We start from the raw sequence: 20,677 nt of genomic DNA, 5'->3' as shown, positions 1-20,677 counted from the left end.
AGACAGTTTTAGCAAATATTTAAAAACATATTTTTCTTTATAAAAGTTACATACTTCAGCTTTAAGTAGCTCTGTAAAATTCCCATCCAATATGAAGTTCTTTTTTTCCATAATGAAATGATGTCATGATGAACTTCAAATGGATAAATGAAATAATTTATTAATGGATGGATGAATTAAATACATTTTCAATGCAGGCATAGATCAATTGATGGATGAATAAATTAAATGAATGGATGGAGAAACAAGGAGACATGCACAACAAGGATGGATGAGACATTATTAGACTGGGATGGCACTGGAAAACAAAACTCTGCTTTCAGAAGCTGAAATCAACCCCAACAAAAAGCAGTTAGCACTTTCAGCGTCTCACCTGTGTTGTCGGCCAAGAAGGCCTCTCTGGCGCTCTGTAGCCGCTCCATGGAGTCTAAAGAGGCTTGGCATCTAGACGCAAGATAATCTACAGAGATGAACGGACACAATGAGAGCCTGTCCGCGATGAGCGACTGAGGCGGCTGCTGAGCTCTGCATGAACCTGACCTGCAGAGCTGGTGCAGCTGATGTGTGCCGGATCGTCTATCTGACATAAAGAGTCCTGGATGATCCGCTTTGCCTCCCCCACGGCTCCCTGCAGGCTGGACCAGCGAGCCGCCACCAGCTGGCTCTCCAGCGCCTGCTCCCTGCTCTCCTATGGTCAGAGGCAAATATTTGACTGGGCCCATTAGCGACGTGACGCTTCCAGTTCACCAGAGCAACTCCTGACCTTCTCATTGAGCTGATTCTGCAGGGCCTCGGCCGTCTTCACTCCGCTTTCCCTCTCAGTCGCCAGAGAGCTCTGAACTCGCTGGAGCTCCTCCCCCTGGACTGCGAGCTCCGCCTCCACCTTTGACAAAGTCTGCACCAGCTCTGCTTTCTCGGACTCCAGGGCGACCAGCTGTGTGCCGAGCACTTCGCTCGACTGCGTCCAGGAACACGGCATCATGGAGGGAAAGAAGGTGACAGACTGGTGATTTTCATGCAGGAGGACAGATATGTAGCTGACGGAGAACACCAGGATGTGGTCCGACCTCACTTTGAAAACACACTTTATCCAGGGTTTTTGCCGGTCTCACAAACTCAAATTGAAGACCTTTTTAAGACCATTATGAATGGAATTTAAGACCTAGATCTCCTCAGAAATATACAAACTTCATCCAGACAGCTGGCGATATAAGACTCAAAAAAGTCTAGCTAGCAAAAATATGTTAGTAGTGAATTGTGAGTCAGAGAAATCAATGAAGATTTATAAACACGGCTCAAACTTATGTCTGACAGAAAAGTCCCAAGAGAAAAAAAAAAGAGGTTCAACAGAGCAGCCACGACAAAATTTCAGATCTGTGATTAACATATTTGAGGCCATCTTGCCTATTTTTTTTAATGAATTTATGACATTTTAAGACTTCTTAAGGATGCACTGACAGCCTGTTATCTTTAGCCACTAGTTTGAGTGACGCTGCCTTGATTAGAGGTTGTGGTGAGCCATGGAAACTCCAGAGAGGTTTGGGTTGAGGTCAAAGACAAAGTGGGAAGCTGAGGTTGTGAAACCAGTGATGACAGTGTAGCTGATCTTTTATACCAGAGCTTTAGACTTTTAAGTAAGCGTAAATGAAATGTAAGGAAAGGAAAAAGAAAAGAACAGAAAACTTATGCTCTGAGTTGTCAGTGGGTCCGGTAGAAAAAGAGGAAGGAACAAGAAATAGCAAAGTTAAGAAGAGCGCTTTTATAACAAGAGAAACAAGAAAAGGAGCTGGAGACGAGCAGAGAGACGTCAGCCGTGTTAAAAACAGACTACAGGGATTAGATGGAGACAGGAAGAGTGGCAGTGCTGATAAGACCAGAATACAAAACGGGGACGTCACGAATGGAAGGCTGGGAAAAAAAATAAATCAGGTGAATATTTGAGAAACTACTTGGAAAGAACTGGGAGGAAAAGCCAGTAAACAGTTCATTTGATACACTAATTCAATCACACACCCACACACACCCTCCAAATCTTTATTTTTAGCTACATGTCAGCTCTGGAAACCAAATGTCTCATTATAGCAAATAAGTGGCCAAATATCAACAACAGTTTGAACATTTTACCGTTTCTTTTTTTACTGCCAGGCTGCTACAAACATTCACTTCCTCTTAGAGCTACAACAAAAACATTCACTAATCTCAAAAATAAAGGTTGATTCTTCAAAAGAGTCACAAAGTTGCTAAGGCTGAATTTAAACCCGTGAAATGACAGAGGTACTGATTCCAGTCAAGGTTAATTATGTCTTTCCTTCAAACAAAAGCTTTAAAAAGTCCAGTTCTCCCATTTATAGTCATTGTTATCACCATTAGTCAGGATTTAGTCATCCTGACAGTCCTTATTAGGAATGGACTTGTTACTGGTATCAAGGAATGCCTAGGGTTTTAAAAATAGCAGCTTCAATACAAGTTTGTTTTAATGAGATCTCAGAGAAAGTGGCAGAACAACTGGAGTTTTCTCCAGACCGATCAACTGGCTGAAAGAACAACCACCTAAAAAAAAGGCTACAGCACTTTACAAATTCATTCTGCTTAGAAATATTTCCAGCCACGTGGACATGAATGAGGTGGAAGCTAAAAAAAGGTCCACCTGTCACTCTTGTTAAGATAAAACTAGAGTCGGTGAAGCGTGAGAGGTGTGAGTCAGCAAAATATCCTGAATAATTAACCAGCTACTCTGATGCCTTCCTGCTCCAACACACCTCATCACCTGGGCGATGATCCTCAGGATGAAACTGAGCTCTACATAACCCTGCTAAGGATTTTACTCAGGTTTGTCAAAGCAGACATCAAACCTGTAAGACATCCGGTACAGAGCCCTGGCTGCCAAACATTTCCAGGTCTAATTTCAGCAATTTCAAGTTTAGTTTAATTTTCAGTATGTTCAATACTTGAAGCGCAATGTTCAACGTATCTGATAATGGGCTATTTCATTTTTTTTTTTCTTTTTGTTTAGTTTATTCTGATCAGCTCTGTTTCAGAATATTTCATCCTTAAATCAAAATCTTGACTGGATTATTTGAAACTAGATGTAAATGTTTAAACAGATTATACATTGGATACCTTTGTTCTGCTTGTAAAAACTCTTTTTTTAAATAAGAATTCTCTTTTTAAACATTTTTCCTTTTCTATGTTTTGTTTTTATAGATGTTTAAGCCTTGTCTTTTTTTTTCCAGATCTCATCTAGGCCTGAAAATGATCAAAGATTCCTTCTGTAATGCAAATTATTACTTGAAAAACATGTGCCAACTCCTATATGTAGGAGCAATTAGACAGCACCATCCAGTTTAACTAATAATGTGAAATTGTGCTGTTTTATTTGAGGTCATCAAATGTATGCATCATATATCAGCCCCATACATAACATAAAAAATACATAAAATCAGTCTGAAGCAGGACATGTTTGCGGAAGAAATGCCAAACTCTGATGGTGAAATTAGATTATTAAAGGTTTAGATTATTTACAGATCGATCAGGATCATTAGTAAATCATCAAGATCTCCCATCTTTGTTTCTGGCAGCTGCTGAGACTGACCTGCTGGGACGAGGCCATGATGGTCTTCAGGGAGTCCAGTTCTGTCTGGGTGGAAACCAGCTCTCTCTGCAGCTCCTGAAGTTGCTTCACCTGTTCCCTCTCCTGAGCGACAAAAGGAGTCACGATGCTTCAGATTTCAAATTTTGTCGCTCGGGTTCCTTTGTAGCCGGATGACTTAAAAAAAAAAAAAGGGGGGGGGGGGGGGGGGGGCACAAAAACATTTTCTGTGGTCCTCACCTGTCTGTCCGCAGCCTCCTGCGCGCTCTTCACCTTCTCCTGCATCTCCCTCCGGACCGCCTCCACCTCATCCTGAGCCGCCCGGGCCACCGTCATCTGCCGGGTGACCTCTGCGTTCTGCACAAAACAGCACGGGACCGGACTCTGAAGCATTGCGAGCTGCAACGAGGACACGGAGGGATCTGGAGACGGCGTCCTCCTCACCTTCCTCAGCAGGTCTGCATGACTCTGAACCAGTTCTGTGTATTTCTCCTTCAGCTTGGTGTAGCGCTGCTCGTTGGCCTGAGCTTTTCCTAGGAGATAGAAACGGACACAGAAAGCTTAGAAAAACATTAGCAGGCGCTACCATTTACTTCCTTACTGTACATAAAGTAATACATCATATCATTGTTTTAGCTCATTTTATTTAATTTATGTTTCTCATATTAAATTCTGACAAAGTGGACTACATTATTATTACCTCTCCACAATACATTGTAGCACAGCAAGGTATTTTGTCTATTTTTCTTTGCAATGTAGTTCAAGATCAGTCAGACTACATAAAGGTCAGCGGTTAGGCTGCCTTCACACCAGCCCTGTTTAGTCCATTTTATTTCTTATTTCGTTTGCATAGAAAGTTCGATTTGTTTGGGGAGATGTGAATGCACAAACAAACTCTGCGGATCAATAAAGCAAACTCTAATATGCCTAAAAGCCTCATCTCTGTTTGACTAAAGTGAACTCTGGCGCAGTTCGAATGCATATACTAAGCAGGAAATGGATTGTAGGGTAGGGAATTCTGGGTGAATTAAATAAAAACAAAAAACACAAACATGCAAGTCTAATGCTAGCAGGAGAAAAGGATTGCAGTCTTTTACCAAAGAAATAAAAGAAATCCTGCAGCTGCAAAACCTGACGCCATTCCATTTTTGTTGACATTTTGTGAAGAAGGAAGTTGCAACTATGTCTTCTTCAGAGGTTTTCATGTCGCTTCCTCAAGTGGTTCTTGGTGCAGCATCTCCACAGGTGAAGACGTGGATATCGTTTAACGTGAAAGTGAACCGCACCGGCTGAAAATGTAGCAAATGTTGCAATTTTGGTTCCCGATCAAACCGAGTCTACCGGACTGTCAGGTGCGAAAACACGAAGGGCGCCTGAGCTGTTGTAGAGAAATAAAAGCCGCCTCACTCTCGATTTCCGTCAGGCTCCGCTGCTCCTTCTCCGTGTCCTCCCTGGCCCGCCGCAGGTCGTCCAGCTCCGCCTTCAGGAACTCGCTCTCGCCTGCGGCCTGCAGCCTCAGGTGGCTCTGCTCGGCGAGCTCCGCCTCCAGCTCGTTGACGCGACCCCTCAGAGCCTGACACAGCCGGCCGCTCTGGTGACAGACGGGACAGCGGGCCGGGTCGAAAACAAGATAGAGAACAGGAGTAAGGAGGACGTTCCTCTGATCCTTACCTCCAGTCGGAAAGACTCCAGCTCCTCCTTAAGGGCCTGGATCTCCCTGGTCAGCTGCTCGATCAGACGATCTCTGAGGAACACAGACAGAGGAACAAACTGGAATCACAATATTCACAGTTGATACAAACAAACAAACTGTTAAACCTCTCAACAGTAACATAATTTGGCTTATGTGGATCGCCTTGTCTAACTATAATATCGAACGTTTTTATATGTAGTCACTTAACCATAAAATCAAACACATTTTACTGTGATTTTATGCTACAGACCAACACAACATAGTGAATAATTTTTACAAATTAAAATCAGACAAGTGTGGTGAGCATTCCCCTCTACTCCACTACTCTGATACATCTGAAGAAAACCCTGGGCAACCAGCTCGCTTTCAGAAGTCAGTAAATGTAATCCGCCTGTGATTAGTTGAATATCAGTATAAATCCCAGATGTTCTGTGAAGTTCTCAGTTATTTGTTCAAGAACAAACAGCAGTATGAAGGACAAGGAAGACAGCAGACTGGTCAGGAAGAAAGAGGAGAGGAGTATCTTAAAGCAGGGTTATGCTATAAAACAAAAACTGTGAACAGAGGAACATTCAATCCAAACCATTCAAACCTGATGACCTAAACCGAAAAGCCAGGCAAGTGAAACAACCATTAATAAAAAAAAAGTTAAAAAACACAAGTTGTCAAGTTGTTCCACTGAAGCCATTTTGGGGACAAAGCGAATATTCTGAAGATGGTTTTCCAGTGAGACTTTTAACACTGTCCTATAAACAGCATCTCTACAGTGAAACATGGTGGTGGCAGCACCAGCAGCAGATTTTGACCATTAAGATCAAGTTAGAACGGTCCAGTCAAAGCTGAGGAGTTGTAGCAAAATGAGAAAATGAATGTTAAAGGACACGCTCCATCTGGACTCACTTATCTTCAGCTACTATGCATAAAAAAATAAGCAAACAATTCAGATTCTAGAGACTGAAGGAGGATCTGTATCAACTCATAGGGACTGAACACAAATGCACAACAATAATCACATTCATATTATTTTCCCGGGAACTGAATAAAGAAAACTAAACCAAAATCCTACAAATTGAAACGGCATATTAATCTGACCAAACTCGTGACAAGCACCGATCAAGATGTCACAATTAGAAAATACGGTGATGTACACAACAAAGTTCATAAAGTGTATTTATGAAACTCACTTGTCATCTTTGCGCATGCCGTTCTGGCTGTTGAAGTTGAACGGATCGATAGCAGCCGAAGTGCCAAACAGGTCATCAAACTTAACCTCAGGGGGAGCCTGGGAAGAGAAAACAGACCTGCTGTTCATTTTAGATAAAGTTTTACTATTTAGGGAAATCTTAATCATTTTTCTTGCGTGGAGTAACTGCAACAAGGAAGAGTTTTTGGAAGAGTTTTTCACTTTCAGACAGTTGTAAAATGCGTAACCGTGGAAACAAGGTGAACTGGAAGAATCTGAGTATCATTTCAAATGATAAAAATGATACCGTTACTACGACTTAAAAAATAATAAATTGTTTATGAATTTGAATATAAGGGTATGTCAAAGCTCCAGGAGATTTATTAAAGGCCAGGAACCATGAATTAAATCCAGGACTGCAGAGGATTTTACCGGCAGGGACGGGACGTCCGTGTCCACCAGGTCCTCCGTTTCCACCACGTGTTCCGACTCGGGAGAAGACGACTCGGCGGGGATCACGACCACGGGGCTGATGTGCTCCGACAGCGCGGACGCACGCAGAAAGTTTGGCGGGTTCTGCAAGAATCGCAAACCCGTTCAGTGTGTTGCATTAAAAGCTGCTTGCAGAAAAGTATTCAACATTTAAACAGAGGGAACTAAACGTGTGGCTCAGTTTTAGATGCTCAGCCTGTCCCGACAGGACTGATGACAACATTTACAGACATGATGTAAACATGCTGCTGTTGCTCAATTAGTTGAGCAACACAAAGTGAATCAGCAACCACAGCAGTGGGAGTATTAGGCATAAAAGGCGGTTGGAGTCATCCAAACCTCAGGCAACTGTGGGATCTGAATGAGCCTCTTGAAATACTGCAAGTTACTGGAGCGATAGAAGAGACTCTTCAGCCTGAAACAAGAGAGGATGCGTGAACACAGGGTGATACTTTGAGCAACGGCTTCTGTGCGGCTCTGAGGGAAAGTCGTACTTCTTAAACTGCTCCTGGAAGCGATCTCTGTGGCCCTGGAGAGTGTCGGCTGGAAGGCCTGCAAACACAAACAGCTCTGGGCTCAGCGTAGAAAAATATACAGCTTCACCATAAAAATCGCCTGAACACGTAAAACGTGTTTGACAGCAGCCGAGAATAACAAAAACACTTTAAAGCTGGAAAGATAAAAGTGCCGGTGTCAGAATAGAAACGATTCAGCTTGATACTGAGCTGGATGTGTTGGTGCTTCTGGGTGAATTTGGAGAGATTCCAAAAGCGACGCTCGTCAGAGAAACGCATCCCTCTTTCAAGTCTCTCAGATTTCAAGAATTAGTTTGAAAGCGAAGATTCAATCAAGCTATTTCAAACACATCTTGAAGAACGTCTATGAGGAGCTTTGGACACTTGGTGGTGGCACACAAACATCTTTAAAAGGCCTAAATCTGTCTCAGCAAATCTGATGTTGCACCAACATTGCATCAATACATTCAGCTCAAGATTCAAGACAATATTAGGCTGCAGGACAAGATTTATTTATTTATTGATTTTATTTTTTTTAAAAACCTTGAATCCACAAATGTTTTGGGTTCATATATAAAGAAAACCTTTCAAACAGGCATTTATATAATCAAGTATTGCAGTTTTTCTGCAATATTTGATTATGATTAACAAGAATTGCATTTAAATATTCTGTAATTATAAGCCTGTCTTCTCCAAATAGAGCAAATGTGTTCATTTTAATCACAGATCCAAACAGCCACAAGTTTAAAGACCACAAAACTTGCCTTGAGGTTTGTTTGTTGACAGTAAAAACAGACTCATTCGATCAGGCAACCAGAAACCATTTTATCTGCAACTCTGCTAAAATAATCAAGTAAAAAAGAAAACATATATTCTACTGTCCGATAGTTTATGCTGCAGATGTAATCTTAGATGTAATCAGTAAATAGACATTTTTAATGCAAAATTGACACTTTTAACGGAGTTTTAATGCAACCTTTAGTACAACTTTGCAGACAAAATGCCATTATTTACCGAATGACACTTCATGACAACAATCATAGCCATTCATGAAGACTCCTTCATGTTCATAACAGGTGTTATGTCATGTTTATGATAGTGTTATGTCCATCTTATTCACACCCCTTCGAATAAAGTGGTATCTTTTCTTTTACTGTCCTGTATTCATGAAAGAACCAAATAATCCAACAACTCAGTTGATCAAAGTTTTGTAAGAGAGAACACACTGGTGGTGCGGTTTGCCCGGCAGAGGTGCGTGACTCACAGGAGTGCAGCTTGAACAGCAGCTTGACAGTATAGTCGTACAGATGGCTGCAGTCCAGGATGACCTGGATGAGGGGAGCCAAGCGGCACTGACCGGCCGCCGTCACCGACACAGACCGAGACATGTCCAGAGAGTTGAACACTGCGGAGGAGAGGACCCGTGTCAACAATCAACAAGCACACTCTGAAAACAAACATCGTCGCTTCAACTGCACCGGAGTGTCTGAGAACCGCAGTCACGGCTCAGAGTTGTTTCAAAGACGGAAAACAGGAAAAGAGTTTTAAATGGAGCGGCGAGGGAGCGACGACCTGAACAGAGTCAGGATTGTCTGACTCAGTCTGTGCCTCCATCATAACGGAGTCGGGCCATGAGAGCCTCAGAGCGACGCAGGCGTGGTTTCCTGACTGACTGCCACGCAACACACACACACACACACTTTTCACATGACGTTACACTTTCAAAAAAAACAAAAAAAAACACACAACAGCAGAGGATGGACTAACATGAACTGCACAGTTATGGTCGGAAGTGTATTAACAATGAATGAGTGGAGTTATTACTGGCACAGCTTTCATGTTAGAACTCTGACTTCCAGGGATCTCAGGCCTTTTTAAAAATGGATTTGTGAGAGATGTGTTTACAGTGGTGCTAGAGGTGGATCTGCCAAATAATGTGTTGAAGCAGAGACGCATCTAAAAGTAGCAGAACATTGGTCCTTGAGGCCTGGATTTGAGGATCCCTGGTATTTGATGTTGAAAAACATGGAACCCCTAAAAAAGACGAACCAGTGAAGTGTTTTGCAGCTAATTTAGTTTACTTGGAAAAGTGGAGCCGGGGGATCTGGAGGCGGCTGCATGGCATCATGAGAACGAGTAATAAGCAATCTGAATATAATTTCCTCCTTATCTTTTATGACTGGAGGCTGACTTTGCTCTCCCGGTCAACTCCTTCAGTCTATTTTTAACCGGCTCCGCTGCTTCGGCAGACATGAACCTCAGGTGACTCAGCCAGGCAACAAAAGGGCCGCAGAACAGATCAGAGGTGAGTTCAGCGCTCCCCATCTGCCTGCTTCTGTTCACCATTGTGTATATTACACATATCAGGCAGACTGTACTTCCTGTCTGTTAGAGAGTATCTGTGTGTGTGTGTACTGTATGTGTGTTTGTGTATTTAACATAGAGGTTTCTGCTCCTATGGAGCAGAAAAACTCACCTCCAAGGAAGAGGTTGAGCTCACACTCCAGGTAGTCGAACATCTCCACCGTTAGCTGGAAGCTGCAGATGAGAAAATTCATAATTTATCCCACTTGGAATATAATATTCCAGCTTTTTGGTCACTATCAGAACAATTTCTGTTTATTTATTAACCACTGATCATTGTGATTAGCTTTAGCTGATTTATTAATTATTTACTGTCAGGTTTTGAATGAAGCTTTGCTTGTCACACTCGTGTGGGGGCACCATTAAAACACAACCATGCTCAACCAGTTAAATCCACCAGTAAGCTGAGGTAACCAGAGCGGCAGCAGCATGCCACACTCACAAGTTGTTGACGTCGTTCTCTCCCGCCTCGTCGAGCTGCCTGTTCGACATCTGCAGGTTGCCGGGGAAACGAGGGTTCTGAAACAGAACGGGGCAAAAACCGAGCTTTGAACTCAAACCGCAAAGTCCAGACATCCATTTGATACAATTTACTGACAGAATCTGCTAACTTTGACCACCAGCAGCTGCATTCAAAGATTAAATGGTGACTTCCTATGTGGTAAACATTAGAAATGTACACCGCTGTGCTGCTTTTGCATGATATATTGCATGATTTTTAAGTTTAAAAAAATGTTTAAAGTTGACAGGAACTTTGAAAATATCAATTGATATGCATTTTTGGAAGACTGAAAGATTAACAGCTAAACACCAACTATAAAGTCTTAAAAAAAAGGCGATCGTTAAAAAAAAGAAAATTAATAAATCAACAATGCTAAGCCTGGTGGGGGCACAAGTAAAGCCTGGTGGCCCGCCAGGCTTACAATACACTAAGGAAAACCCTGTCTTCATGTTTAAAAACAACAATCAAATAAAAAAAAAGAAAATCAACTCCTACCGCAGTCGCCACTAATTAATGTAGAAATTATAAAAAGCAGAGACGCACCGAGAAATCTACTATTAACTGGAAGTGCACAAAACTCGGCTTTGGCGGAAAATTAAAAACATCTTTTTCAAATCTGTGAATTCACATTATTGTTGAGGTGTTTAGTAGTGAAATGAACCACAGAGATGTGAGAAAACATTTAAAATAAAGCTATTTTCTAGGACACGTCGAGACCTTTCTGCAGTTCATTCTGGCTGCAAGAGAGCAAGACTTTCAGCAGGTAATAGGAAGGGTGAATGGAAGGCTCAGACCTCACACACATCTGAAATATTTCACATTACTATGCTTCAGTTTATGAATCAAGTCCTTCTTTGCATTTTTTCTACTGTTGATGCATAATGATTAATTTATTAGAATGCTTATTGGCTCTTTGTCAATTATTTAGTCACAGCAGTAAGTGTGTCAGGTTACGCGTCAGTCCACAAAGACGACGCTGGACAATGCGTCCAACCCATAGCAATGCCCACAGATCTACGCCCATGATGGTTTGAAGGTGTGAGACAAAATTTATAACAATCTGCCAACAGAAATGAGAATGAAGGAGCTCAGATGTCAGAGAGTCACTTTACTGCCTTCAGTCGTGGCTAAGAATCTGGCTTCATGAGAGCAAGCAGCAGCAGCAGTATCTCATGTCACCTCCACGCCTCTGCTCAGCTGTCTCATAAAAGTGCTTCATTACTGATTCTTCAAAGGATAATAATGAGTAAGCTGGAATTTCCCCCCACAGGAGGAGGGTCTGGGGCAAAGATTACAAGGGAAGAGGAGAGGGGGCTGGGGGAGGCCGACGCTCGGTTTTATTGGCCGGCCGACTCACTTTAATGTGAAACTCCATTTTGGTGATGAGCAATTTGAGGTAGATGCTGCACAGCTTCCCATAGCCTTCACTCAGATGACCCTGAGAATAAGAGATGACAAAGAAAAGAATTCATTTTTTTTATTATTTTTTCTTTTATACATCAGCTATATAAACAATGTGGACGTAACTCCTGTTGTAACCGGTCTGCCTAGGAGGAAACAGTTCAGCATCCTCAACTATCTGCCTGGGAGTGTGTGAGAGCGAAACAACCGGAAACATGACGCCGCTGTCCTGGTCACAGCAACCCCACTTCCTGTATCCTCCTGCTGCCTGGTGACATCAGCAGAAACTGAGTCAGTACAAAGCGAGAAGGCCTCCGCCCAGCTTGCTGCTTCTCAGGCTTGCACCATAAATGTGGCGAAACAACATTTCACTTCAAACAAGTTTACCCAATAAACTATTTACCCGAGATGTTGTAGTGAACAATTTAAATGGACAATGGAAACGCTATTAAAATTAAAGAATGCCATCTACATGAAGTGCGCTCCTCCAATAATGTTTAATGCGCTCTGAAGGCTCGACTGCTGAAGAAGAAGCCCTCCGAGCGTCTGTAAATGTCAGCGTGTTAACCACAACACGACGGCGCTCCGATGATCATAATCACACAGTTCTTGTCCACAACTGTCTTTCTCATTGCTGATGGCTGCAGACTAACATTTAACAGTGATCTGCTCTCATCAACATGCTTCTTGCTTACTGTGACTTTCAATCAAAAACTTTGCTGGGAATTTCTGGGAATAACAAACAGAACTGACTGGCTAAACATTAAAGTCAGACTAACTGTGTGCCTTCTTGCAATAACAGCTCTAAGTATTTTGGTCCATGTCTGTTTGCGCATCAAGAGACTTCTTGCAATTTTCTGCCAATTCGTTTTTGGGGGAAAATGCTCAAGCCCAGTTAGAATGAATAAAGAGTGTTGTCAGTTTTGCAGCAGATTTTCATTTGAATTCAGGTCTGAACTTCGACTGGGTAGTTTAGCCTTTTCTTTTCAGATAACGGCTTAAACTGCACTCAGAGCCACAAAACATTCTCTCCTTGGCATCCCGATGCTGTTTGTTCACTAACGTTCTCCAAATAAAACCCCTAGAGGTTTTCACAGAACAGCTTAATGATGAATTACATCAAAAGGACTGTAGTTAGTAATTATACGACTTCAAGAAACAGTTGTTTGCACTGGATAATTAGTTCAAAACTGGATAGATAGTTTTGAAGAAATTATTGTATTATTATTCCCTTTCAGTTGATAATTATTAAGTAATGTGTGTTAGTCCATCATATAAAGACCTGAAAGAATACATTGAAGGCTGTAACTTAAAATGTCTGAAGAAAGGCTTGAATGATTGTGTTATGCTAGTTTGACTTCATTGAATATAGAGTAATAAAAGAATAAACAAAGCTTTATACATATAAAATACATTTAAAACAAAAGCAAACATGTTCAAAGGAGTGGGTAGAAGTATGAACTTATTTGTACACCCAGCCCTCTTACATCTGTAGCATCATCCAATAAATTACTATTTATGCTATTTCACCCTGTTGAAATAATTTCAATCTATGTTTCTTGATTTGTCATTAAAGTTCAAAAGAGACCTAAAAAAGTAAAGCATTTAATTCACTTTCTGTCCAACTTTCATCATTAAGATGATCAGTTCAAATGTTCATTTATATACCTGGGAATGAAGGTGCAAAGATAAACATAGGCATTAAAAACTATTAGGAAGCCAGTTAATGAAATTCTTCCTCCTGTGGATTTCTGGATCTTTTATTAAACATTTAATGAACCAAACCAGCTGAGCTGGTAAGAACAAATTCTGTTTCCAAACAGAAGAAATCCTGATGTAAAAGCTGCTATTCCCCAATGCAGTTTGAATATATTAAGAAACACAATTTCCACTTTGATGTGACAAAATGTTTTCTAAGTGTTCATTAATGCTCTGTTTGCAAATTAATGTAAATCTACGATAATTGATCTGCTGGCAAGCATACTTTAGCAGCAGGAGAAATCAACATGTCTTTCAGTCTGTATAAAATCCTGACGTTTAGTGTAAACTTCTCTGCTCCAGCTTAGTGTCAAGCTGGCCTGCAGATGGAAAAACCCAGAACAGTCACTCAAATCAAATGTTTTAAATTCCAGGAACAAAAACCTTCTGAGGCAAACTAACCTACTATAAATAGAAATATGTAAATTTGGCTACTTTTTTTTGTACTGAAAACAAGAAAAGTTTCAGTTCCCACTTTGAGCAGCTGGAATCTAAATATATAATCTTAGTGTCTGAAGCATTTTCAGGTAAATTAATTTTTTGCTGTTTTCCTTCTTTACTAAATGTACAGAGAATAGCCAAATCTAGATCAAAAGTTTAGATTAAATGAAGTGATACTCAGCATTTTAGCTGCTCTGCTTAAGAGAACAGAAAAAAATATGTATTTCATGGTTAAAGGGATTGAAAACTGTTCGCCAAAATATTATGCAACTAAAATTTTACAAACAAAACTGTGCTGTAGCCTGATGTCTTTGGAAATGGTCGCATATATTACCACATTAATTATTTTCAGTATTATTATCTATGCTCCAGGTAACCGCAGATTAAATTCTTTACAGAATGACAAGTAAAAAGCTGAATTAAAGACTTGATAAAGGGAGATTTCAGCTACTTGAGTAAACGATTAGTCTCTTGTACTTCATGGATGTAATCACCTGTGTTTTAACAGAAATTCAGCAGACAATTAAATCCCGTCATGACTTGAGGCCAAATTACCCCAACTTGTGACAGCTTGCCGTAGGTCTTTGCATGACATAAGAACAATCACCTCAGTGTAGTTGCTTACCCACATCCTGCTCATATCCGCCAGATCTGCCTTGTTCCTCATGGAGTCCTTTATCACCTGCAGGTGGAAACACAAACAGATTTCCAAAACAGGTAGCAGGCAGAAACCACGGACGTTCTCCCCGAGTGTCCTCTGCTCTTACGTTGGGGTGTCCGTCCCGCAGCAGCTTGTGGAAGACGTGGCAGAACTTCCAGCAGAGCACGGCGTTGCTGGAGAGAGGAAGCCGGTTGACGGCCGCCCAGAAAGTGTGGGCACCCTTCTCGTGATGTGTTCCCAAGATGCACGGTGGGAGAAGCAGTCAAGGACCACCAGCTCACTCAGCTTGCAATTATACTATGGTTTTGCGCTAACGTTGATGTCAGTCATATTTGACATTACATTTGATTTGGATATTTTCTAACTTCTTTTGCTCTGAAGGGAGTTTAAAATTATAAGAAAAACGTCATCGTAAGTTGATTATTTTTTGTTTTGTCCACAGCAGTGGGATTCTGATCAAATAAATGAGGTGTGTAAACTTTGTTGACAGGTCAAACATTAAACCTGTTTTGCTATTCTGGGCCAGGTGTACCTTCGTTTCATAGATGGCACACCTAGCAAAGCGATTGCTGCGTTTAATTGCTTGAATTTGCAATAATTAACTTTATGTGCTTCTTTGGTTTTCTTTCCCAGATAAAGTCTTGATTTATCACTTTAGTTTTAAAGAGCTTTTTTCCCAGACAGATTCAATAATTGACTAATAGCCATCGAGAAGATATTCTTAGCTCAGAGCTGCTTTCTTGGACACCATCAGTGACAGGATCTTTTGCTGCAATTAACTTTGATTACAGTTGCAAAGTGTGCCAATTATTTTACCCCACTAATTGATTAATCATCAGAAAAAGTCAATAGAATAATTAATCATTCATTCATTGTGGCCCTAAAAGTAATTGGAATTAATTTTTTTGTGTTTTTGACTGTATGATTTGATTCTACTGAATAACCTAGATTGATCTGAGCTGAATTTGCAAAAGGTTTCTATATAACTGGGACCAGTTCATCTCATAAACTGCCTTGAGATGGGAATTGAAGCTGAATAAACTGTGATTAAATCACAATAAAGAATCAAAAAAATCCCATATACAACTGTTGGTATTATAGACTATATTAACATGCTCCAAGAGAGATAAGTGTAAAAAATAATAATAAAAAAATAAAAGTGCAGCGTGCTGTTTTATTATATCAGCTGCGCAGCAGAACCACATGAACTAGATGGGGTTACACAGTTTGTTGTTTTGCACTAATGTAACCCTCTGCACACATGTAGAAATAAACACAGCTCTTCTCTTCAAACACATCCTTCACACACTAACACACACACACACAATGTGAGGATATTCCTGGCATGCTTCTCTTTGACAGCGACCTCCTGTGTGTTGATAGCCTTGTTGATGCTGACAGCCTGCAAAGGAGGAAGAAAAAAGGAAATCAGCCGACAGATTTTTACTCCAGTAAAAGTTGACATCCTTCCACTACTAAAAGAATGCTTTCAAAAGAGTCTTCTCTAGTAATGCTTTGGGAATAGGAGGCAGCAGAGATTTTCCAGAAGAGGCTGATTGACCCATTTTCTGCAGCGTTAGTATTCAAGGCAGCAGCTCTGAAGCCTGGGCCTCTAGCTGATTTGGAGTAGCTTCACAGACGAAAGAAAACCGCGCTGTCATATTTCTCCTAATTTACCTCGCCACGCGGAAACAGTCTCTAGATTAAATCATGGAGACGTGACAGAGTATCTGCATTAGGGCACAACACTGAATGTGACGTCTAATCTTTTAGTTTGTGAATTATGTGATTTGACAGCAGAAAACAAACAGATTAGAATTGCTGGCGGCCACATTTCCTTGAGGTGAGCTGGCAGACTTAACGGGATGGCACCAACAATGAACCACGTGTGGATGAGCAGGGGACTATCTCAGTGTGTCATCTCTCTCCGCTGTGGAATCTACTAGGAAACAAAAGCCAGGTCTCAAGCTGAAGTCTCTCCAAATCAAGTTCAAATTAAGACCTTGTTCGCCTCATCTGGCAGAGGAAACCTCAGGTTTCTTCTTAACTCTGGCAAACACACATAGTTACGACTGATGCTAATCTGTAGTCTGTGTCAGACATCGAGACAGACAAAAACAGATTCCTTAAGAAATTGGCACAGCGATGCAACAATCGATCCGCCACAGGCTGGAATTGACCAATCATTTCTTTGTTGGGTCTAATGATCCGAAAGTCAAATACTAAAATTATATAGGATTTTTTTCCTCCCCAATTCATCCAATAGTTCCAAATGTTTTGAGTCTACAAACAGCATAATTCTTGATGCACTTTTTTTCCAGTCCTAAAAAATATCAGAAAGAGGCTATGGATATAATTCAATAACTAAAAAGGGATGATCTTGTAATTCTCTAGTTTGTTGCTGAATGTGACCTTTATCAAAAAACTTGCAGAACATGTTAAGATGATCTTATGTGAGTTATAATGTTATAAAACAAGCAAAATCAGAATCAAACAATCAAAAAAGATGCATGATGAAATTAATAGGTAACACTTTATTTGACGGGGTGTGCATAAGACTGACATGACATTGTCATAAACATGACATAACATGAAGGAGTCTTTGTGAATGTCTGACTGTTGTCATGATGTGTCATTCGGTAAGGAATAACACTTTTAATGCAAAGTTGCTCTTAAAGTTGCCTTGGAAGTCCATTAAAAGTGCCAACTTTGCATTAAAGTGTCATTATTTACAAAATAATGCAAAATTGGCACTTTTAATGGACTTTCAAGGCAACTTTTAGCGCAACTTTGGATTAAAAGTGTCATTACTTACTGAATGACACATCATAGCAGTCATAACATCTGTCAAAAACATGAAGGAGTCTTTATGAACGTCTGTCATGTCAGTATCATGCCAGTCTTATGCACACCCCGTCAAATAAAGTGCTACTAATTAATCTCAAACCAGGAATGAAATGTTTGACAAGTTATAATGTGCCTGTACTGCATCAGAGTTTGGACTATTGCTGAAGGCTTTCAGATAAAAAGTGTATTTCAACAGCCTCTGGTTGACATTTTACTTCACAATTGAGAGAGAGAAAAAAAAATCCAGACCACTCAACTGGTCCTTCACTCGGAGTCGAGTCATATCACCAAACATAGACTGAAACTCTAGTGTCCGCTAAACAAAGAAAAACATATATCCTGTCACTGTCACCGGAAGGGTACTGCGATCAGTTCGGGTCAGCAGAATGTTAGATTCTGTTTCATAACCTCGCTTCCCACAGAGTCTGCTCCTCCTCTTCCAGTATATGAGCTGGAAGTCACTGGAGGGAGAGAAGGGGAGGAATGGGAAGGGCAGAGATGAAGCGAAGAGGGAACACTGGGGAAGCACTCGCTGCTCAGGGTCTCAAATCAGTCAAACAAAACCCAGGAAAATATCAAAGGGAAAAAGAAAGTTTTTACTGACATCACAAACAGCTACTGTCCTGACAAACCAACTACAGGCTACATCTTCCACACACTCCATGACAGATTAACACACACTCAGGCAAACCTAATTGAAGTGAAATTCAGATTAAGTCGTAGGCATGATTCATTGGTGAAGATGCAGCATGAGGACAGGAGGAACCAGGCTGCTGCCGCTCACACCTACCCGGCTCTGAACTTCACACCCTCCGCACTGATTGGGCTTCAGTCCATACATTGATCAGAAGAACTGCTTGGTGTTCAGACTCTAGAGCGCATCAGTGCTATCACTGCCCTGTTCAGGGTGTGCAGAAGACGTAAAGCTGTTAAGAAACCTCCAGAGTATTTCCTCTGATCCAAACCACAGAGGCCAGTCACACTGAGTTAAATTAGGCCACTTGCTTTATGAAAACAAGAACTTATTGTTTAGTTTAATGAAGCCATCCCAAAGACAAGCGGCTTGTCTTATGTACATCTCTACCTCTACAGTGCATGTTGTCTGTCCTGTGTGTCTCTGTGTTGTCCTGAGACAGAAGTGATTTTTTTTTTTTTTTAAATGAACTACCGTCCAGCTATAAGGCTGCACTTCAGTGCGAACAGTGGTTAGCAATGTTGTTTTGCAGCAACCATGGTTTGCAACTCATTTGTCCAATGAACGCTGAAGATAGGATGCGACCCAGCCTGGTTACACAGAGGTAACAGTTTGCTGGCTGCCTACGTTCTTACTTCACAAACACGTGAAGACAAAAGAAATAAGACAATGCTGACAATAACATCATAACAATAATATTTAAGATTTAATTTAGAATGTTGTGGATCTAAGGGTGTTTTAATCATCTTAAATAAGAAAATCAATGGAGCACAATAAACATCACAGGTTCACACTGGCCTCAAGATGCGTCATTGAGTGCAAACTGTTTTCACATTTCCTTTGCAGTCTCAACAAGGGAAGTGAGTTTTGTGTAATTTCCTCTTAAGAGGGACCATATTTCATTTGTACAATAGCCCCTGTAACATATGGGTACAATAATACTGAGCCTGAATTCTTTGCATTCAAATGGCTCACAATCGAAAATAAATGTCAGCGCTTATATATTTTTTGACGCTGCCTCAATAGATTTAAATTTGCCCCCTTTGTTCTTTCCTATACCCACACACCAAACAAATCAAAGGATGATTGAGCAAACACTAGTACGAATCGTTCCCACACCAGGATGAGCCAATTGTAGCACAGTGAGACTTTGTGCTACGTTTGGGTTGAATGGGAGTAGCAGCTGACCGAGACTCCTGGTGTTGGCTGAGCCGACTGACCGGCATCAATGGCCTCTAAGCTACCAGAGGTGCAGCAACTCAGACCAGCCCACTTGGTTCAATGACACAAAATAAAACCAGAAGTGAGATTTGTGGGACCTATGAGTAGGTAATACCTCAATCCATATCATCACATCCACAGGAATGAGGTCTTTGAACTTTATGCCTTCTTATTTATGTCTTTATATGATGAACTATAACCAGTTCTCAATCAATTCTTCACCAGCCGAGCACAGAAAGCCTTGTTGCCTCTCAGTATCTAGAAACATCTTTTAACACAGCTCTGCTCTGCAACAAAGTGTTATTGATACAGTGCTGAAAGCATGTTAAGTTTGCCCAAGCCTTCTGTTGGAGAAGAAAAAAAGAGCCTGCATTGATATGCTGATGGCAGCCTGACTGTGTCCACCAAAGGACCCGTGCTCAGAGAAAAGAGGAAGCGTCCCCTGCCTGCAAAATGAAACAGCCTTCACTTGTTGACTCTCGTCCCCATCTGCTGCTTTGCTGTTGGGGATGATGCCTCTCGTGTAAACATAAAAGCATTCCTTTGTGCAACTCTGATTTTCCAAAATAGTCCAACACACAGTCCAGGAAAAAAAAAAAACATGCTTCCACAGTTTGAGCTTTCTTAAGTGACTGTTATTATTAGCAAACAAAGACGGCCTAAGAAAATACAAAATGTAGTTTTGAAACTGCTCCTTCAGGACCTGAATGACTTGCAGTAAGATGAAGAATGTCCAGCTGTCAGTTTAGGGATGTTCAGGTGCAAAATGAAACATACCAGCAAGAGTACCTAGAAATGGCACAAAAAAACTACCTTAATTGGGTTTTAGTTCACTCCAAAACCTTGCTTTTGTTTTTTGAGTCATTGAGAGGTGCACTTAGTTATGCAACAGGACAGTGATGCCCCAACAAGTCCTCACAGAACATCTCAAATAGGCCATTCATGCTCTACATGTGCCTAACCCAAAACAATTCAACAAATTTATGTAGGGAGTTGCAATCATTTGATGGCAGTTGGTGTCACCAAGGGTGGCCCAGTTATTAGGCTTAAGGGGACAATTATTTTTTCACGTAGATTTGGTTTAGATAGCTTTTCTTCCCTTAATAACTGAAATCTTCACATGAAAAATGTACACAGGTCTGATATTAACCATAGTTTGATGATTGAAAGTATTACAAAAAACAATATAGGAAATCTGTAAAGGGAAAAATACTTTTTTCACCATAAATGTACACCATGCTTTGCTCTAGTTCATTTCCGGACACAGCTGTGACATAATCTATTGTTAATAATGAGGAGGGGCCCCTAATTTTCCC

The 20,677-nt window shown here is 40.9% G+C and overlaps 1 protein-coding gene across 2 annotated transcripts in view; it reads right to left on the bottom strand.

Annotated features, from left to right (window-relative positions):
- Positions 1-20,677, bottom strand: part of hip1 (huntingtin interacting protein 1) — a 57,579-nt gene that overhangs the window by 8,249 nt on the left and 28,653 nt on the right. For both annotated transcript variants that reach the window (XM_028045461.1, XM_028045462.1), the window contains exons 2-20: positions 15,938-16,001; positions 14,706-14,848; positions 14,564-14,620; positions 11,696-11,776; positions 10,279-10,355; positions 9,949-10,010; positions 8,737-8,877; positions 7,452-7,509; positions 7,297-7,372; positions 6,898-7,041; positions 6,467-6,564; positions 5,261-5,333; positions 4,997-5,180; positions 4,034-4,122; positions 3,830-3,946; positions 3,593-3,694; positions 764-958; positions 541-688; positions 374-460 (exon numbers count right to left, since the gene is read on the bottom strand). In XM_028045461.1, coding sequence (XP_027901262.1) covers positions 374-460; positions 541-688; positions 764-958; positions 3,593-3,694; positions 3,830-3,946; positions 4,034-4,122; positions 4,997-5,180; positions 5,261-5,333; positions 6,467-6,564; positions 6,898-7,041; positions 7,297-7,372; positions 7,452-7,509; positions 8,737-8,877; positions 9,949-10,010; positions 10,279-10,355; positions 11,696-11,776; positions 14,564-14,620; positions 14,706-14,848; positions 15,938-16,001 — 1,996 coding nt within the window. The remainder of the gene's footprint in view (positions 1-373; positions 461-540; positions 689-763; positions 959-3,592; positions 3,695-3,829; positions 3,947-4,033; positions 4,123-4,996; positions 5,181-5,260; positions 5,334-6,466; positions 6,565-6,897; positions 7,042-7,296; positions 7,373-7,451; positions 7,510-8,736; positions 8,878-9,948; positions 10,011-10,278; positions 10,356-11,695; positions 11,777-14,563; positions 14,621-14,705; positions 14,849-15,937; positions 16,002-20,677) is intronic.

Source organism: Xiphophorus couchianus, chromosome 18 (genome assembly GCF_001444195.1).
Source record: "Xiphophorus couchianus chromosome 18, X_couchianus-1.0, whole genome shotgun sequence".
NCBI classification, from domain to species: Eukaryota; Metazoa; Chordata; class Actinopteri; order Cyprinodontiformes; family Poeciliidae; genus Xiphophorus; species Xiphophorus couchianus.
Note: the sequence above shows the minus strand (reverse complement) of the source record. Positions and strands in the feature narration are given on the sequence as shown.